Raw genomic sequence first — 14,881 nt, forward strand, 5'->3', positions numbered from 1 at the left:
AGAACCTTGTTGAATGCCTTAAGTCCATACAGACACAACCATCGCTCCGCCTTCATCGTTATTTTGTCACTTCTTCAAAAACCTCAATCAAGTTAGCGATACAAGATTTCCACACACAATGCCATGTTGACTATCCGTAATCGTTCCCTGCCTTTCCAAATAGATGTAAATCCTATCCCTCAGAATCTCCTCCAACAATTTATCCACCACTGACTTCGGGCTCACCAATCTCTCATTCTCTGGCTTTTCCTGACCACCTTTCACAGATAATGGTATCAGACTTTCAACACCACACCTGTGGTCATCAATGATACAAATATCTCAGCAAGCCACCCAACAATCTCTTCCCTATCTTCCCACAAAGTTTTGGGATACACCTGATCAGTCCCAAGGATTAATCTACCTTTATGTGTCCAGCACCCACTCCTCTGTAATATGGACATTTTTTAAGATATCACTATTTATTTCTCCAAATTCTCTACCTTCCATATTCTTCTCCACCGTAAAAAACTGACATGAAATCCCCACATAGTATTTCTCCCACCTCCTGGGGTTCCATACATAGAAGGCCTTGCTAAGCTTTCAGGGGCTCTATTCTCTGACTGACTACTAGTAGCTGTGAGGTCCCTTTAAATTCTCATGACTTTTAATAGTGGATACGGACTAACCGAGCAATTCTTAAGGCATGATTCCTGTTCTAAAAAGGCCGATGAAAAGGAGATTTTTAAAAATCCCTTAAGTTTAAATGTTTTGTTGCTGATCCTCAGAGCTCTGCTGCTGAACCCGACTGCAGAGTTATGGCATTTTCAAATCGTGAGATGGGGTCACAATGAGAAATGTTTTGGAAGAAATAAAAAAAAATTTCTGGAAAGCCTCAGTAGGTCTGGTAGCACCTGTGGGGGGCGGAAATCGGTGTTAGAATTTTGGGTCCAGTGACACTGAAGTTCTGACGAAGCGTCACTCAAGTTGTTGCTTTGCAATAAAAAAAAGGGAAAAATTCTAAAGGGACAGACCCCACAATCTGAGGATACCTTAAAAAAAAGTCAAAGATAGTGTCAAACTCAAAGAAAAGACATATAATTCTGCTAAGATGGTGGCAGATCAAAAGGTCAGACAGAATATAAAAACGGCAAAAGAAATTACCAAATGATTCATGAGGAGCAATGAAGTTTGTTAGGGTGACTAGTGTGTCTGGCCATGTTGCGTCTCCTTGTTGTGGTCTGTCATGGAGGTAACGGCGGATTGTGCTTTTGGGTATCTATTCCTTTTAAAGGCTCCACCTAAGTGCTCCTGTTTTGCTTTGCGCAATTTCAGATTGCTGTAGGGTGCTGTGGCCTGTTGGAATAATTCCCTAACGCAGGTCCGTTTTTAGGTGTTGGGATGGTTGCTGGAGTAATTAAAGTATCTGGTCCATATGTGTGGTTTTCTGTACACACTAGGAGTTTGCCATTGTTTTTACATTATACCATTACATCTAGGAAGGGTAAACAGTTATTGTTGTTGTCTTCTTTTGTGGATTCTATTTGGTGAGGATGTTGTTTATGTTTCGGTGGATTTCTTCTAGTCTTGTACATTTGGTAATCACGAAGGTGTCATCTAAGTAGCAGACTGAATTATAACTACAGAAATGCCAAAAAAAAACTGACTTCCTGGCTGCACTGGAATCAATGTTAAAGAACAATAGATTCATGGAGGAAATACACCAGACTATCAGACAGACGACTGTCCCAACATTGAGCAGAAAAGGAAAGTGTAACACACTCAACACAGTGGAAAAGAAAGACCTGGAAAGATTCATGAAAGACAGCAAGATTGTAAACTTACTAGTGGACAATGGACACATGACAGAAATCCTTTAAAGAGCCCAATACGTTGAGAAAGCTAATACACTACCAGCAGATACCAACACCGACCAACAGATGGCGATAGACCCAAAGACACAGTTAAACATCTGGATCATGACAACCCTGAAGAAATTACACAACTCAGGAGATATCAGCAAGATAGACGACCAAAAAAAAATGAAGGCAAAGGGATCCAACACACCCCACTTCTATGGACTCCCCACAAGTACACAAGCCAGCAGTCCCCCTCAGACCAACTGTCTCACTACCAGGCAGGCCAATTTTGAGACTAGCCAAAGAACTACAATGTAAACTGAAATAGTTAGCTGACAACACTAGCTACTCCATCCACTCCTCCCAAAGAATTCCTCAACATCAAGCACACCAGAATAGAACAAGACAAGATAATGATATTCTTTGACATAACGGCACTATTTACATTCATAAACATTGACTGAGCCAAAGAGACAATTGCTAAACTGCTGGATGAATCAGGAAGGTAGGCATTCCATGAAATGGACACCCAAAAAAGCACAATCCACCACTACCTTCATGACTAACCACAACATAGCCAGACACACTAGTCACCCTAATGTACATCAGGAACATATCAGAGATGACCACAAGACAACTCAGACCCCTAGGTATCGGGGAGCCCACAAACAACGACTTTCTGATAGCTACTGACAAACATAAAAGGATCCCATACTCACAACCAATAAAACTGAAGTAATATATAAAATACTCTGTAAGAACTGTGAAAAACATTACATAGGCCAAACTGGAAGAAAACTGACATTAAGCAGATACGAACACCAACTAACCACCGAGAGACATGACCAATTCTCTCTGGTCTCAATACACACAGACAAAGGAGGACACAAATTCGACTGGGATAACACATCCATAATAGCAAGAGCCAAACAGAGACGTGACAGGGAATTTCTGGAGGCCTGGCATTCAAACTGGAACACCATGAACAAACACATTGGACTGGACCACTGAAAATCAGGACCGGCAGTAATGCCAACAACCCCAGCAAACCAAGGCATATAAATAACAAGTGGGACAGAACACCAATGCTTCACTGGAAGTGCACTGACGACGTTAGCTAGCAGGGTGATGAAATGTCTGCAACAAAACACACCGGCTCGACAAACAAATCTACAACCTCATCCACAATCCAAGTTACAAATCTTCTCAAAAGCTTTAAAGGGAAATAATGTTTAAATAATTTACTATCATTCTTTGAAGTAATAACTAGTGTTGTAAATAAAGATAAACCAGCAGACGTGTAAAATTAACTCTTTTTTGATAAGGAGCTACATTAAAGGTTGTTGCAGAAATAAAGTCTCATTGCGTAGGGGGCAACACATTGGCATGGATAGAAGATTAACTTGCTAACAAGAAGCAGGGAGTGGGAATAAGTAAGTCTGTTTCAGGCTGGCAAGATATTACAAGTAGTATGCAGCAGGGATCCTCAACACTTTACAATTTATAAAAATGATTTGGATAAAGGGGTTAAAACATAGCTAAGTTTGTTAATGGCACAAAGATAGATAAGAAAGTGAGTAGTGAAGAATTCATAAGGAGTCTACGAAGGATATAGATAGGTTACGCAAGTCGTCAAGGTTCTGGCAAATGGAGTCCAATGCGTGAAATTGTCCATTTTGGTAGAAAGACCAAAAAAAGCATATTCATTGAATGTTGAGAAGTTGCAGAGCTCTGAGATGCCAAAAGATCTGGGTGTCTGATGCATGATCACAAAAGGCAAGTATGCAGGAACAGCAAGAAATCAGTAAAGTTAATAGAATGTTATGTTCTATTGTGAGGGAAATTCAATGGAAAAAGAGGGAGGTTATGCTTCAGTTATACAGGGCATTGGTGAGACTGCAACTAGAATACTGTATACTATATTGGTCACTGCACCCAAAGAAGCATGTTAATGTGTTAGAATAATTCCACAGAAGGCATGCTAAACTAATACCTGGAATGAAAGGACTGCATAAAGTGTGAAGGGGGGCCAGTATCCTTTGGCATTTAGAAGAGTCAGACATGAGAGGCAATTTTTTTTAATATACACAGAAGGTGGCTTGTGTGTAGAATGAACTTCCTGAGGAAGTAGTGGATGTGGGTACAATTATATCGCTTAAGAGACATCTGGCTAGATATATGAATAGGCAAAGTTTGGAGGGATATGGGTCAGGAGCAGGCAGATAGGACTAGTTTAGTTTGGGATTATGTTTGGTATGGACTGGTTGGGCCGAAAGGTCTGTTTCCGTGCTGTTAGACTCTATGACTCAACAAGACCCTAAAGAGACTTGACTGGGTGGATGCTGAAAGCATGTTTCCTCTTGTGGGAGAATGTATAGCTAGAAATCATACTTTTAAAATGAGCGGATGCCCATTTAAAACAGAGATATTTTCTCTCACAGAGGATTAAGAGTCTTTGGAATTACTTCCTCAAAAGGCAGTGGACATAAAATCTTAAAAGTTTTTTTTAGAAAGGGAGAGGTAAATACAGCTTTGATTATCGAGGGGTACAAGATTTCTGGGGATATACAGAAATGTAGAGTTCAGGTTAAAATCAGATCAATCATGATCTTATTGAGTAGTAGAACAGGCTGAAAGAGCTGAGTGGATTTCTCTTGTTTACATGCCCGTATACATTCAATAAATGCTGGAACTAGAAATGTGTCACAATTTGTGCCTTGAAGAGGGATTTGTTCTGTCCTGTTTCTCTTGAAGAGGGTGTTGTCAACCTGGTGCAGAGATGTCTGCATCAAAGAAAGCAGAGTAAATAGCTTTGGGTCTTTATTAAAATTAGACAAAAGATGCACGAACGGGTGGAATCGAGTTCACAGAGACGCAGGGTTTTAGCTTTGCTTTCTGTTGTTGAAGTTTAGTTTTTACTTGGAGTTGACGCTGCTAGATAAAGCTCGCTCTCTACTGCTGCACGAAGCTTGAGTTCTCTCTCTGCTGCTAGCTTCATTTCTTTTAGACTGGAAATGCAAGTGAGGGAAATCTGTTTTGCTGAATTTGCCTTTGCTGGGGAGGCAGGGTGTTTATGGAATGTTGTTATTTTGGAACGGAGGATGTGTAGTTAAATAATATATTATTAAGTATTTTGATACAGTTTAAGTTGTGCCAATTTTTTTTGTTGTATTAAATGTAGTGCAAGAATAAAGCATGTTGTGCCTGCAGCCTAGTAGTTTAACCAATCGAATCACATCTGGAAGACAACACCTGACACGTGTCTTTGAATAAAATAGAAGTTCGGGGCCAGGCTATCCCCTTGATGCATTTTGAGGGCGTCTGGTCTGGTCCTTAACACAAGCTATTATTAATTGTGACAACAAAACTACCAGATTATACAAAAATGATTTTCTAATGTCTTGGACAGAAGGAAATCTGCTGCTCTTAATTGGTCTGGCCTACATGAACACAGTTCCAAACCAATGTTGTTAGCTCTCAACAGTTCCCATAAGTTCAGAAGTAATCTCGCAAGCCACTGACTTTAACATATAACAATAGTACAACTGGACATACCAAAAGGCATCAACCCAGGGACTGAATACAATAAAAGGCATTGCCCAGACAGCCCAGGAAACTCTCCCCAAAATCTTGAGACATGTCAAACTGGCATAATTTTCCTGCAGGCTAGTCAAGTAACAGTCTGACATAGTTATACTCTTAGAATCAGGATTTTCAGACAATGGCCTCGACAGCTCCATCGTCATCATCCTGCCTCACACATGAATGTCCTCAATACGGATTCTGAATCCCATAAAATTTCATGGTATCAGGTCAGACACGGGCAAGAAAACTTCCTCCGATTACAACCTACTGTTCCATTGGAACAATATTCCTCCATGTCGCAGTTGGGTTCAGGTGTTGAGCCTTGGATTGGAAATGTGCTCATGACATTCCACTCTTTAAGGGTGAGAGACAGGAACTAGGGAATTACAGACCAGTTAGCCTAACAACCGTGGTGGGGAAATTTTCGCAGTCAAGAATCAAGTATGGGGTAAGTGATCACCTCGTAAAATTTCAGTTAATGAAGGAAGTCAACATGGATTCATGAAGGGTAGGTCATGCCTGACGAAACTCAACATTTTTTTTGAGGAGGCACCTAAGGTGGTGGAACGAGGGAAGTCAATGGATGTTGTTTATGTGGACTTTCAGAGGCTTTTGATAGTCGCACACAAGAGACTGTTAGCTAATGTGGGAGCTTGCAGAATTGAGGGCAAATTATTGACATAGATAGTAAATTGACTGAGTGGCAGAAAAGAGCATTGGAATGAAGAGCAAGGACTCAAACTGATAGGACTTGACTAGTGGTGTCCCACTGGGATCTGTGCTGGATCCTCAATTATTCACAATATTCATTAACAACTTGGATAATGGAACAAAAAGTCAAATATCCAAAATTGCAGCCACCACAAAAACTAGTCAGTATTGTAGACAGTACTGAAGACAGCAAAAAATTACAATAGGAATGAACAAATCAGGCAAATGACAAAGCTGTGGGAGATGGATTTTAATATAAACAAGACTGATGTTATCCATTTCAGACTGAAAAAGGATAGATCAGGATATTTCTTAAGGCACAAAGCTGAAGAAAGTGGATGTCCAACAAGATTTGGGGGTTCAGGTCCATAGTTCTTTAAAATGCCATGAACAGATGCAGAAATTAGTTAAACATGCTGATAGAATGCTGGCCTTCTTACCTAAAGGATAAGAGGGGTTACAGGAATACAGATGTTATGCTGCCGACATACAAAACCCCAGTTAGACCCCACATAGAGGACTTGAATAGATCTAGGCAGCACTCCTAGGGAAGGTGTTTTGGCCCTTGAGAGTTCAATGCAGGTTTAAAAGGATGATACCTGGACTTCATTCAGGGGTTAAGTTATGAGCTGCGATTAGACAAATTAGACACTTATTCTCTAAAATTTAGGATGCTGTGGGGGTTTTAAAGGTCTTCAGGATATTAACAGGAGAAGATAGGGGAGATAAATTATTCCCAATGCTTGAAGAGTGTAGAACCAGCAGGCATAAGAATTAAGGCCAGGCCATTCAGCAGACACATCAGAAAGATCTTCTACATACAAAATGTACAGGGGGATTGGAATTCTCTTCCTCAAATGGTAGTTGATGCTAATTCAATTCCCCCCCCACCCCCCTCCATGCTCTAGGGAAAACAGCCCTGGTCTATTCAGCTTCTCCTATAACTCAAACCCTCCAAACCTGGCAACATCCCTTTGGGACTTGAAAGGGTTCAGAAAAGATTCACATCATCTTTCCTACTGCAGGGAGACAGGGATTGAACGCAGTACTTCAAAAGTAGTCCAACCAATATCCTGCACAGCTGCAACATGACATCCCAACTCGTATACATTTAAAGAGGATGCAGGAACAGGACTATAACACTTTAAATACATATACAGATCTCCAACTCTCTCTCTTAACACCCGCTAGTCCTAAAAACTCTTTCCAAAATCCTGTGTTCAATCCTGGTCTCCCTGCAAATAGGAAAGATGATGCAAATCTTTCCAAGATTTTGTTTCACTGACCGATCTTTATAGCATCTTTCCCTCTCATGTGACCAATTACCTGGCTTTCATGGGTCCAAAACTTTAGATATCCTTTTTGAACCCATTCATCCAGAGTTTCATTCTCCTTAATATTCTCCACATTCACCAAAATTTTAGTCATCCCCTTATTGTCTATCTCATTCGATGCGGCATCATAACAGGATCAGCTTCTACTTGTAATTATGAATATCAAATATGAACATCAACACCTAATATGGATTCTAGAAGGATGAAATAAAACAAAAGAAAATGCATCACCGTTAAGTATAGAGACACTTCTCTTCCAGGAATGCCTATCTTGAAAGAAGTTCCCTCCAATTTAGGGGTGGCAAGGTGGCACAATGGTCAGTGCCGCTGCCTCACAGCACCAGGGACCCAGGTTCAATTCCAACCTCAGGTGTCTGTGTGAAATTTGCACATTCTCCCTGTGTCTGCGTGGGTCTCCTCCCACTGTGCAGTTTAGGTGGATTGGCCCTGCTAAATTGTCCAGTGTTCAGGGATGCCTAGCTTCGGAGATTATAAGGGGATGGGCCTTGTTGGGACGCACTGAGGTTCAGTGTGGACTTGTTGGGCGGAAGGGCCTGTTTCCACAATGTAGGGATTCTATGATTCCAATGGGAGTTCCATTTGTCTCTTTTACCATTTTTATTGTTTTGCATCCCTTCTCATGATCAATCAGATGTCTACCAGAGATCACTTTCACGGCCAGATCTCCTTTCTCAGCAACAACCACATTACCTACTGCTCCTAGTTCCAACTTTCAGGTCATATCCTTGATTGACAAATGAGTGAAAGCATTTTAGGCACATGCAGGAAAGTAGAACTAAGGACTCTACAATAGCAATCTTAACAAATGTCACAGTAAGTTAGTGGCCAAATGGCCTACTCCTGCTTCAGTTGGTTCTATAAAATCATTTCTAATGCAAGGTCATTGACCTGAAACATTAACTTCTTTTCCCCCCCTCAATAGATGCTGCTTGATATATTAAGTCTACACAACATTTTCCATTTTTATATCATTTATTGCTGTTTTCTCAAGTGAAAAAAAATGCCAGACTTTGTTATTGTGATGACACTGACACAGATAAATTCACTGTTTTTTCATAGTAGTCTTCTATCCCAGTCATTGATTTAGGATCAATGGCAAAATTATACCACACACAATCTAGGACTTCCTCTATACAACACATGTATCATTGTCCTCGATAATTATTAACTAACAAGTATGATTGTCCATATACAAAATTTCACTTTCAATGATCATGGGTTCTGCAGATCTTCGTACAACTGATGAGCCTGATTCTACATCCATATCTCCAACCATACATTTTGACAGGTATTTCTGCCAAATGATCCTGGGCCTTGAGAACTTGGCATTTCTTTCTCCCGGTTTCTTTTCCATACTTCCTCTTGCTAATAGGTGTGCTCAAAGAATACTGTCCCTTCACACGAGTTTCCTCCAAGTCAGTTTCTTCTAAATGAGTGTCTCCTATGCATTGACATCTATATTGTATTTCTTGAAGGAAACGAACCTTAAGGGAGTCTTTGAAATACCTTGTCCTCTTATGCAACTGCTTTCGCTGACAGAAGATTTGTTTTGGAAGTTGGATTTCAGGCATCCTAAGCACATGGCAGCCCAACAGAGTTTTTTTGTGATCATAGTCTAGGCTGTTAGCGGCTTCAAGAATGCTTTTGCTTGTGTGCCTGTTTTCCCAGCTGATGCAGAGGATCCATCTCAAAAAGTGTCAATGGTGCTTCAAGGGTCTTCAGGTAGCGTCTGCACGTACTCCAAGTTTCAAGCCAAATGGACAGTCAGAAAGATGACTGCCTTACATAAAAGTGAAGCTAATTAGGCTAAAAGCATGAATCTATTTAGCACACTGAAACCAGCAAATTTCTTCTACTACTGGGCTCAATTCACTTCCTTGCAAGAATTGACACATTTGATTTCTCTCAATGTTGTGTTGTGGCCTTAAAAAGGTTCTGTGATGAGAACTTGGTGTGCAGGGGAGGAGTAGAGAGAACGTACTGAGTTGGATGGAGCAACTGTAAAAGACCTTAAATAAAAAGTCAGGGCGAGGGGTAGGGTCTCAGAAACAAAAATTGTTGGAAAACCTCAGCAAGCCTAGTAGCATCAATGGAGAGAAAGCAGACGTTTTGAGTCCGATGACCCTTCCTCAGAACTGATAGCATCTGGGTTTTAAAAAAGGGGCATTTATCTTGATGATAAAGGATGGGAGGGGAGGCAAGTGTTAAGATCTGAAATAATGAGAAACCTTCACCTTGCTTGTGGTTGAAGAGCTATCGACATGAGCTAAAACCCCAAAGCCATGGGCTGTCGACTGCCTCTAAGTTCGTCCATTAAACTAACGCGTTATCCGGTGACTTAAACTTCACCGGCTCCTCAGGCCTCTGCAAACCAGCGGTTCCGCAACAAATGGCGACGACGGCCTGCGGCCTAGGGTGATGGCGCATTACCTTGATCTTGTTGAGGACGCCGCTGTTCTCCAAGGTTTGCACCAGCAAGTCCCGCAGCTCTGTGTCCTCATCCGCCGACATTTTACCAAGACAACCACCCAAGCTTTGCTAGTGCTCTATTCACAGCGGCACTTTGACAACTTTTTTATTTCTCTCCCCCCCCAAAACAATATATAGAGTCTAGTGCAATGTTTTGAAAATAATCGCTGGCGCGTGCGTGTTAAATGAAAGAAGGTTGCTGACGCTCGAGGCGGTTTGACGAACTGTAAAGCGCGAATGGAGCAGTAACGGTCTATTAAACCGAGCACGCGAGTAGCGCTGTTGGCGGCGGTTAGGGCGACGCAGGCACTGAATGCAATAAGGTACCGAACACTTCTTTAAAATGTGCCACTATTTCCTACTATTATATAATAAAACCTAAACGCTCACCATTTATTTTAAAATTAGTCGTAATTTGTTTGCAAAGCACGGCAAATTTCTCTATTAACGTACCGAATTGTGGATGTGGCTTAGAATGTATTCTGCATTTTTATACAGAGTTCATCTTAACCACGATGTTCCTCTCCAGTGCATTTAATTGTATTCATAGGAGACTTTCTATTGCCAATTCCTCCTCCTGGTCCTCACTTAGCCAACTAGTGTTATTGATTCCATCCTCAGTTGTTTCACACGCCTATAACTCGGCAACTCCTCGAAAACAAAAAGCCCCCAGCCTTTCAAATCAGAGCTCAGGTTTTGTAGTAATTCTTAAAATGAATTGGGAGAGAGCGATATAATGGTAATGCCACTTAACTAAGAGGCTGGGGCTGTTGTTCAAGACCCATTACTGTAGCTGAGATAACAAGGTGTAGAACTGGATGAACACAGCAGGCCGAGGAGCAGGAAGGCTGACGTTTCGGGCCTAGAAGGGTCTAGGCCCGAAACGTCAGCCTTCCTGCTGCTTGGCCTGCTGTGTTCATCCAGCTCTACACCTGGTTATATCAGATTCTCCAGCACGTGCAGTCCCTACTATCTCCATCACTGTAGTTTGTGGGATTTAAACGTGTGGAATTCTTTGCAGCAGAAGGCTGTGGAGACCAAGTCATTGCGTGTGTTAGAGGACAGGTTTTTGATTAATCAGGGGATCAAGAGTTACAGGAAGGTGGTAGGAGAATAGGATACAGAAACATCAGCCAGCACTGAACAGTCGAGCAGCTGCAATAGAGTAAGTGGCCCAATTCTGCTCCCCTGTCTTATGCTTTAACTTGTCAAAATTTATTAAGCCCAATTTCAATGCTTGCAATTGTACAAAACATCTCTTATCAGTTACAGATGACATCCTACATAACTCTGACAGAAATACCTATCCCTCCTCTTTGACATACAGTCTGTGATTAACCACACGATGCTTCTTCAATGCTTCTCTGTTCTGAGCTGGGTGGGATTGCTTTCGAATTTCAGTCTTATCTATCTAAATAAGATTACTACTTGCAATGGCTCATCTGTCCACTCAACACTTCTAATGTCCCTGAAGATTCTGACCACGTCCTCCTTGTGCATACTGCCCCTTAGAGACACTGCCCAAAAGCACAGCATATAGTAATGACAACTTCCAAATTTACTGAATCATCACCTCTCCCAACTGCATACAGTTGAAAGTGGAGACATTGGAAATAATTCCACAAGAGGCCAGTATGCCATCACCAAGTCACTCTTTATTGATATATGCAAAACCTTTGACACTGAACCAGCTTTCTCAGCATGAACAGAACCTGTGACACTCCTGTTTGTGCCAGCCTGGGATCCTGATTGTACCAGATTAAACAGCCCCAATCAGGGGACTCCTATTCAGAGGTCCACCTGGCTGACCTTATTACAATCACTCCAACTGCCAGTACCAAAGAAGTAGATTATTTCAGACCCACTTCAAACAGTTTCCTTGTTACACATTGCAGCACCCTACCACAGCTCACCTGCTGCTGACACCCTCATTCATGCCTTTAGACTAGGCTACTCCAACACACTACTGATTGATGCAGCCTCTGTCAACTGGGAGGTCATCTTTACAAAACTCTTCACATTTTACTTCAAAAATGATAACTGCCTACATACGGTATTTATTTTGTTTCTTGCTCTTCATAGCCAGGAGGATAGGAGGATAGCTGATTATACCCCAGCTGAATACCTAGACCAGTGACTTCCAATACAGTGCGAGGGTCTTGTCAGTTACTAAGATGTGAGCAATTTACTTGTAGCATAGTGTCCTCAAAACTAGCTGTGATTTTAGACATTTTAACTTATTTTATCTTTTTAATGGGAAAATATGTTTAAAACATGAGTGTGGCTGCAGGGAAACAGCTTATTAGCAGTACACTTTGTCATCCATGATACTACAGGGATTCATTTATTTTTCACAATCCTGTCAACAAACACAGATGCCAAGGTGAAAAATATCTCAGTAATTGTATTCACCATGTAGTTTTTTAATGAAATTTTCATATTATCTAGCACAAGAAGAGTTCAAAACAATCAGTATCTTGACAACTATATCAAAAGCCTCATAAGAGGTTTTGCCTCAATCCCTTCTTTAATAATTGTATATTTCCCTGGAAAGAGCAAGGCTGTGCAAATTTCATAGCAATTCCTGCTGCACTTTGAGTTCTACAAATTTGAGGACATTAAATTTATTTTGCAAACAAATTATTGAGGGATTATTTTCAACTTACAAATAGAGTACTGTAGGTGATTGAAATCTTACACAAAAGTGCATAATTTAATCGGGCCTTGGGTGCATTGTACATGTGGTAATAGATAAGTAGTAGACCAGAAGAATTTAAGTCAGTTCTTTTTCCAGCTACACTGTGTTGCAATAGCCTGAAAATAAATTTGTGGAGGGAGGCAAAACCAAAAAGATTCTGCTTCACATATTCAAATGTGTTGATTAGTATTTCGAAAAATGTGACCTGGAACCAAATTAAATGTATAAATAGCATTTCTTCAAACTGGTAAATATAGCAGAACATCTTAATATGTTTAATAACGTAATAACTAATTTAGTCAGGGTAAATAACAAGTTTCAATTGTACCAATGAATACCACATTCAAACACTCCAATAACCAATGTACAAATATGTCCACTTGCAAACATACATATTTTCAGGAACAGAAACACATTGTTTTAAAGGAAGGTATCCACATTCATTTAGATACTTTTTAAATTGTTTAAAATTTTCTTCAGAATTTATTTTCCCTGAAGCGTGCAGATAAGCAAACATTGGACTTGCAACGGGCATTATGATGCACAATGTTTTGTGCCAGTAAGTAAACTGGAATTATAAAAGCAGAACTTTACTGTAGAAAGAGCTAATTCAACAATTAATGCAAAATATTTTGATCCTACTAATCATTTTATTATTTATCCATAAAATCATAAAACAAGGTGTGAAATTAGGTTGCTTTCTGAATGCCAGGAGAATGTGTTTCAGGAACATAATGGAACCAGTTACTACAGAGATAATAAAATGTGAGGCTGGATGAACACAGCAGGCCAAGCAGCATCTCAGGAGCACAAAAGCTGACGTTTCGGGCCTAGACCCTTTAGAGAGGGGGATGGGGAGAGGGAACTGGAATAAATAGGGAGAGAGGGGGAGGCGGACCGAAGATGGAGAGTAAAGAAGATAGGTGGAGAGAGTATAGGTAGGGAGGGGATAGGTCAGTCCAGGGAAGATGGACAGGTCAAGGAGGTGGGATGAGGTAAGTAGGTAGATGGGGGTGCAGCTTGGGGTGGGAGGAAGGGATGGGTGAGAGGAAGAACCGGTTAGGGAGGCAGAGACAGGTTGGACTGGTTTTGGGATGCAGTGGGTGGCGGGGGGGGAAAAGAGCTGGGCTGGTTGTGTGGTGCAGTGGGGGGAGGGGACGAACTGGGCTGGTTTAGGGATGTAGTAGGGAAAAGGGGAGATTTTGAAACTGGTGAAGTCCACGTTGATACCATTAGGCTGCAGGGTTCCCAGGCGGAATATGAGTTGCTGTTCCTGCAACCTTCGGGTGGCATCATTGTGGCAGTGCAGGAGGCCCATGATGGACATGTCATCTAGAGAATGGGAGGGGGAGTGGAAATGGTTTGCGACTGGGAGGTGCAGTTGTTTGTTGCGAACTGAGCGGAGGTGTTCTGCAAAGCGGTCCCCAAGCCTCCGCTTGGTTTCCCCAATGTAGAGGAAGCCGCACCGGGTACAGTGGATGCAGTATACCACATTAAACAGAGGTTCACCTGCACATCTGCCAATGTGGAATGTCATCTTGGGGCCTGGGATAGGGGGGAGGGAGGAGGTGTGGGGACAAGTGTAGCATTTCCTGCGGTTGCAGGGGAAGGTGCCGGGTGTGGTGGGGTTGGAGGGCAGTGTGGAGCAAACAAGGGAGTCACGGAGAGTGTGGTCTCTCCGGAAAGCAGACGGGAGGGGATGGGAAAATGTCTTGGGTGGTGGGGTCGGATTGTAAATGGCGGAAGTGTCGGAGGATGATGTGTTGTATCCGGAGGTTGGCAGGGTGGTGTGTGAGAACGAGGGGGATCCTCTTAGGGCGGTTGTGGCGGGGGCGGGGTGTGAGGGATGTGTTGCGGGAAATACGGGAGACGCGGTCAAGGGCGTTCTCGATCACTGTGGGGGGAAAGTTGCGGTCCTTAAAGAACTTGGACATCTGGGATGTGCGGGAGTGGAATGTCTCATCGTGGGAGCAGATGCGGCGGAGGCGGAGGAATTGGGAATAGGGGATGGAATTTTTGCAGGAGGGTGGGTGGGAGGAGGTGTATTCTAGGTAGCTGTGGGAGTCGGTGGGCTTGAAATGGACATCAGTTACAAGCTGGTTGCCTGAGATGGAGACTGAAGGGTTCAGGAAGGTGAGGGATATGCTGGAGATGGCCCGGCTTTTGTGCTCCTGAGATGCTGCTTGGCCTGCTGTGTTCATCCAGCCTCACATTTTATTATCTTG

The 14,881-nt window shown here is 42.1% G+C and overlaps 1 protein-coding gene across 3 annotated transcripts in view; it reads right to left on the reverse strand.

The window, feature by feature from the left end:
- The window catches only part of cep43 (centrosomal protein 43), a 79,659-nt gene extending 69,432 nt beyond the window's left edge, over positions 1–10,227 (reverse strand). Inside the window, exon 1 of one of the 3 annotated variants that reach the window (XM_048536215.2) lies at positions 9,920–10,227. In XM_048536215.2, the coding sequence (XP_048392172.1) occupies positions 9,920–10,000 (81 nt within the window). In that variant the 5' untranslated portion in view covers positions 10,001–10,227. The remainder of the gene's footprint in view (positions 1–9,919) is intronic. The other 2 variants (XM_048536217.2, XM_048536216.2) reach the window with 2 other exon arrangements.
- Between the last annotated feature and the right edge of the window lie 4,654 nt (positions 10,228–14,881).

This window comes from Stegostoma tigrinum, chromosome 9 (genome assembly GCF_030684315.1).
Source record: "Stegostoma tigrinum isolate sSteTig4 chromosome 9, sSteTig4.hap1, whole genome shotgun sequence".
Classification (NCBI taxonomy): Eukaryota; Metazoa; Chordata; class Chondrichthyes; order Orectolobiformes; family Stegostomatidae; genus Stegostoma; species Stegostoma tigrinum.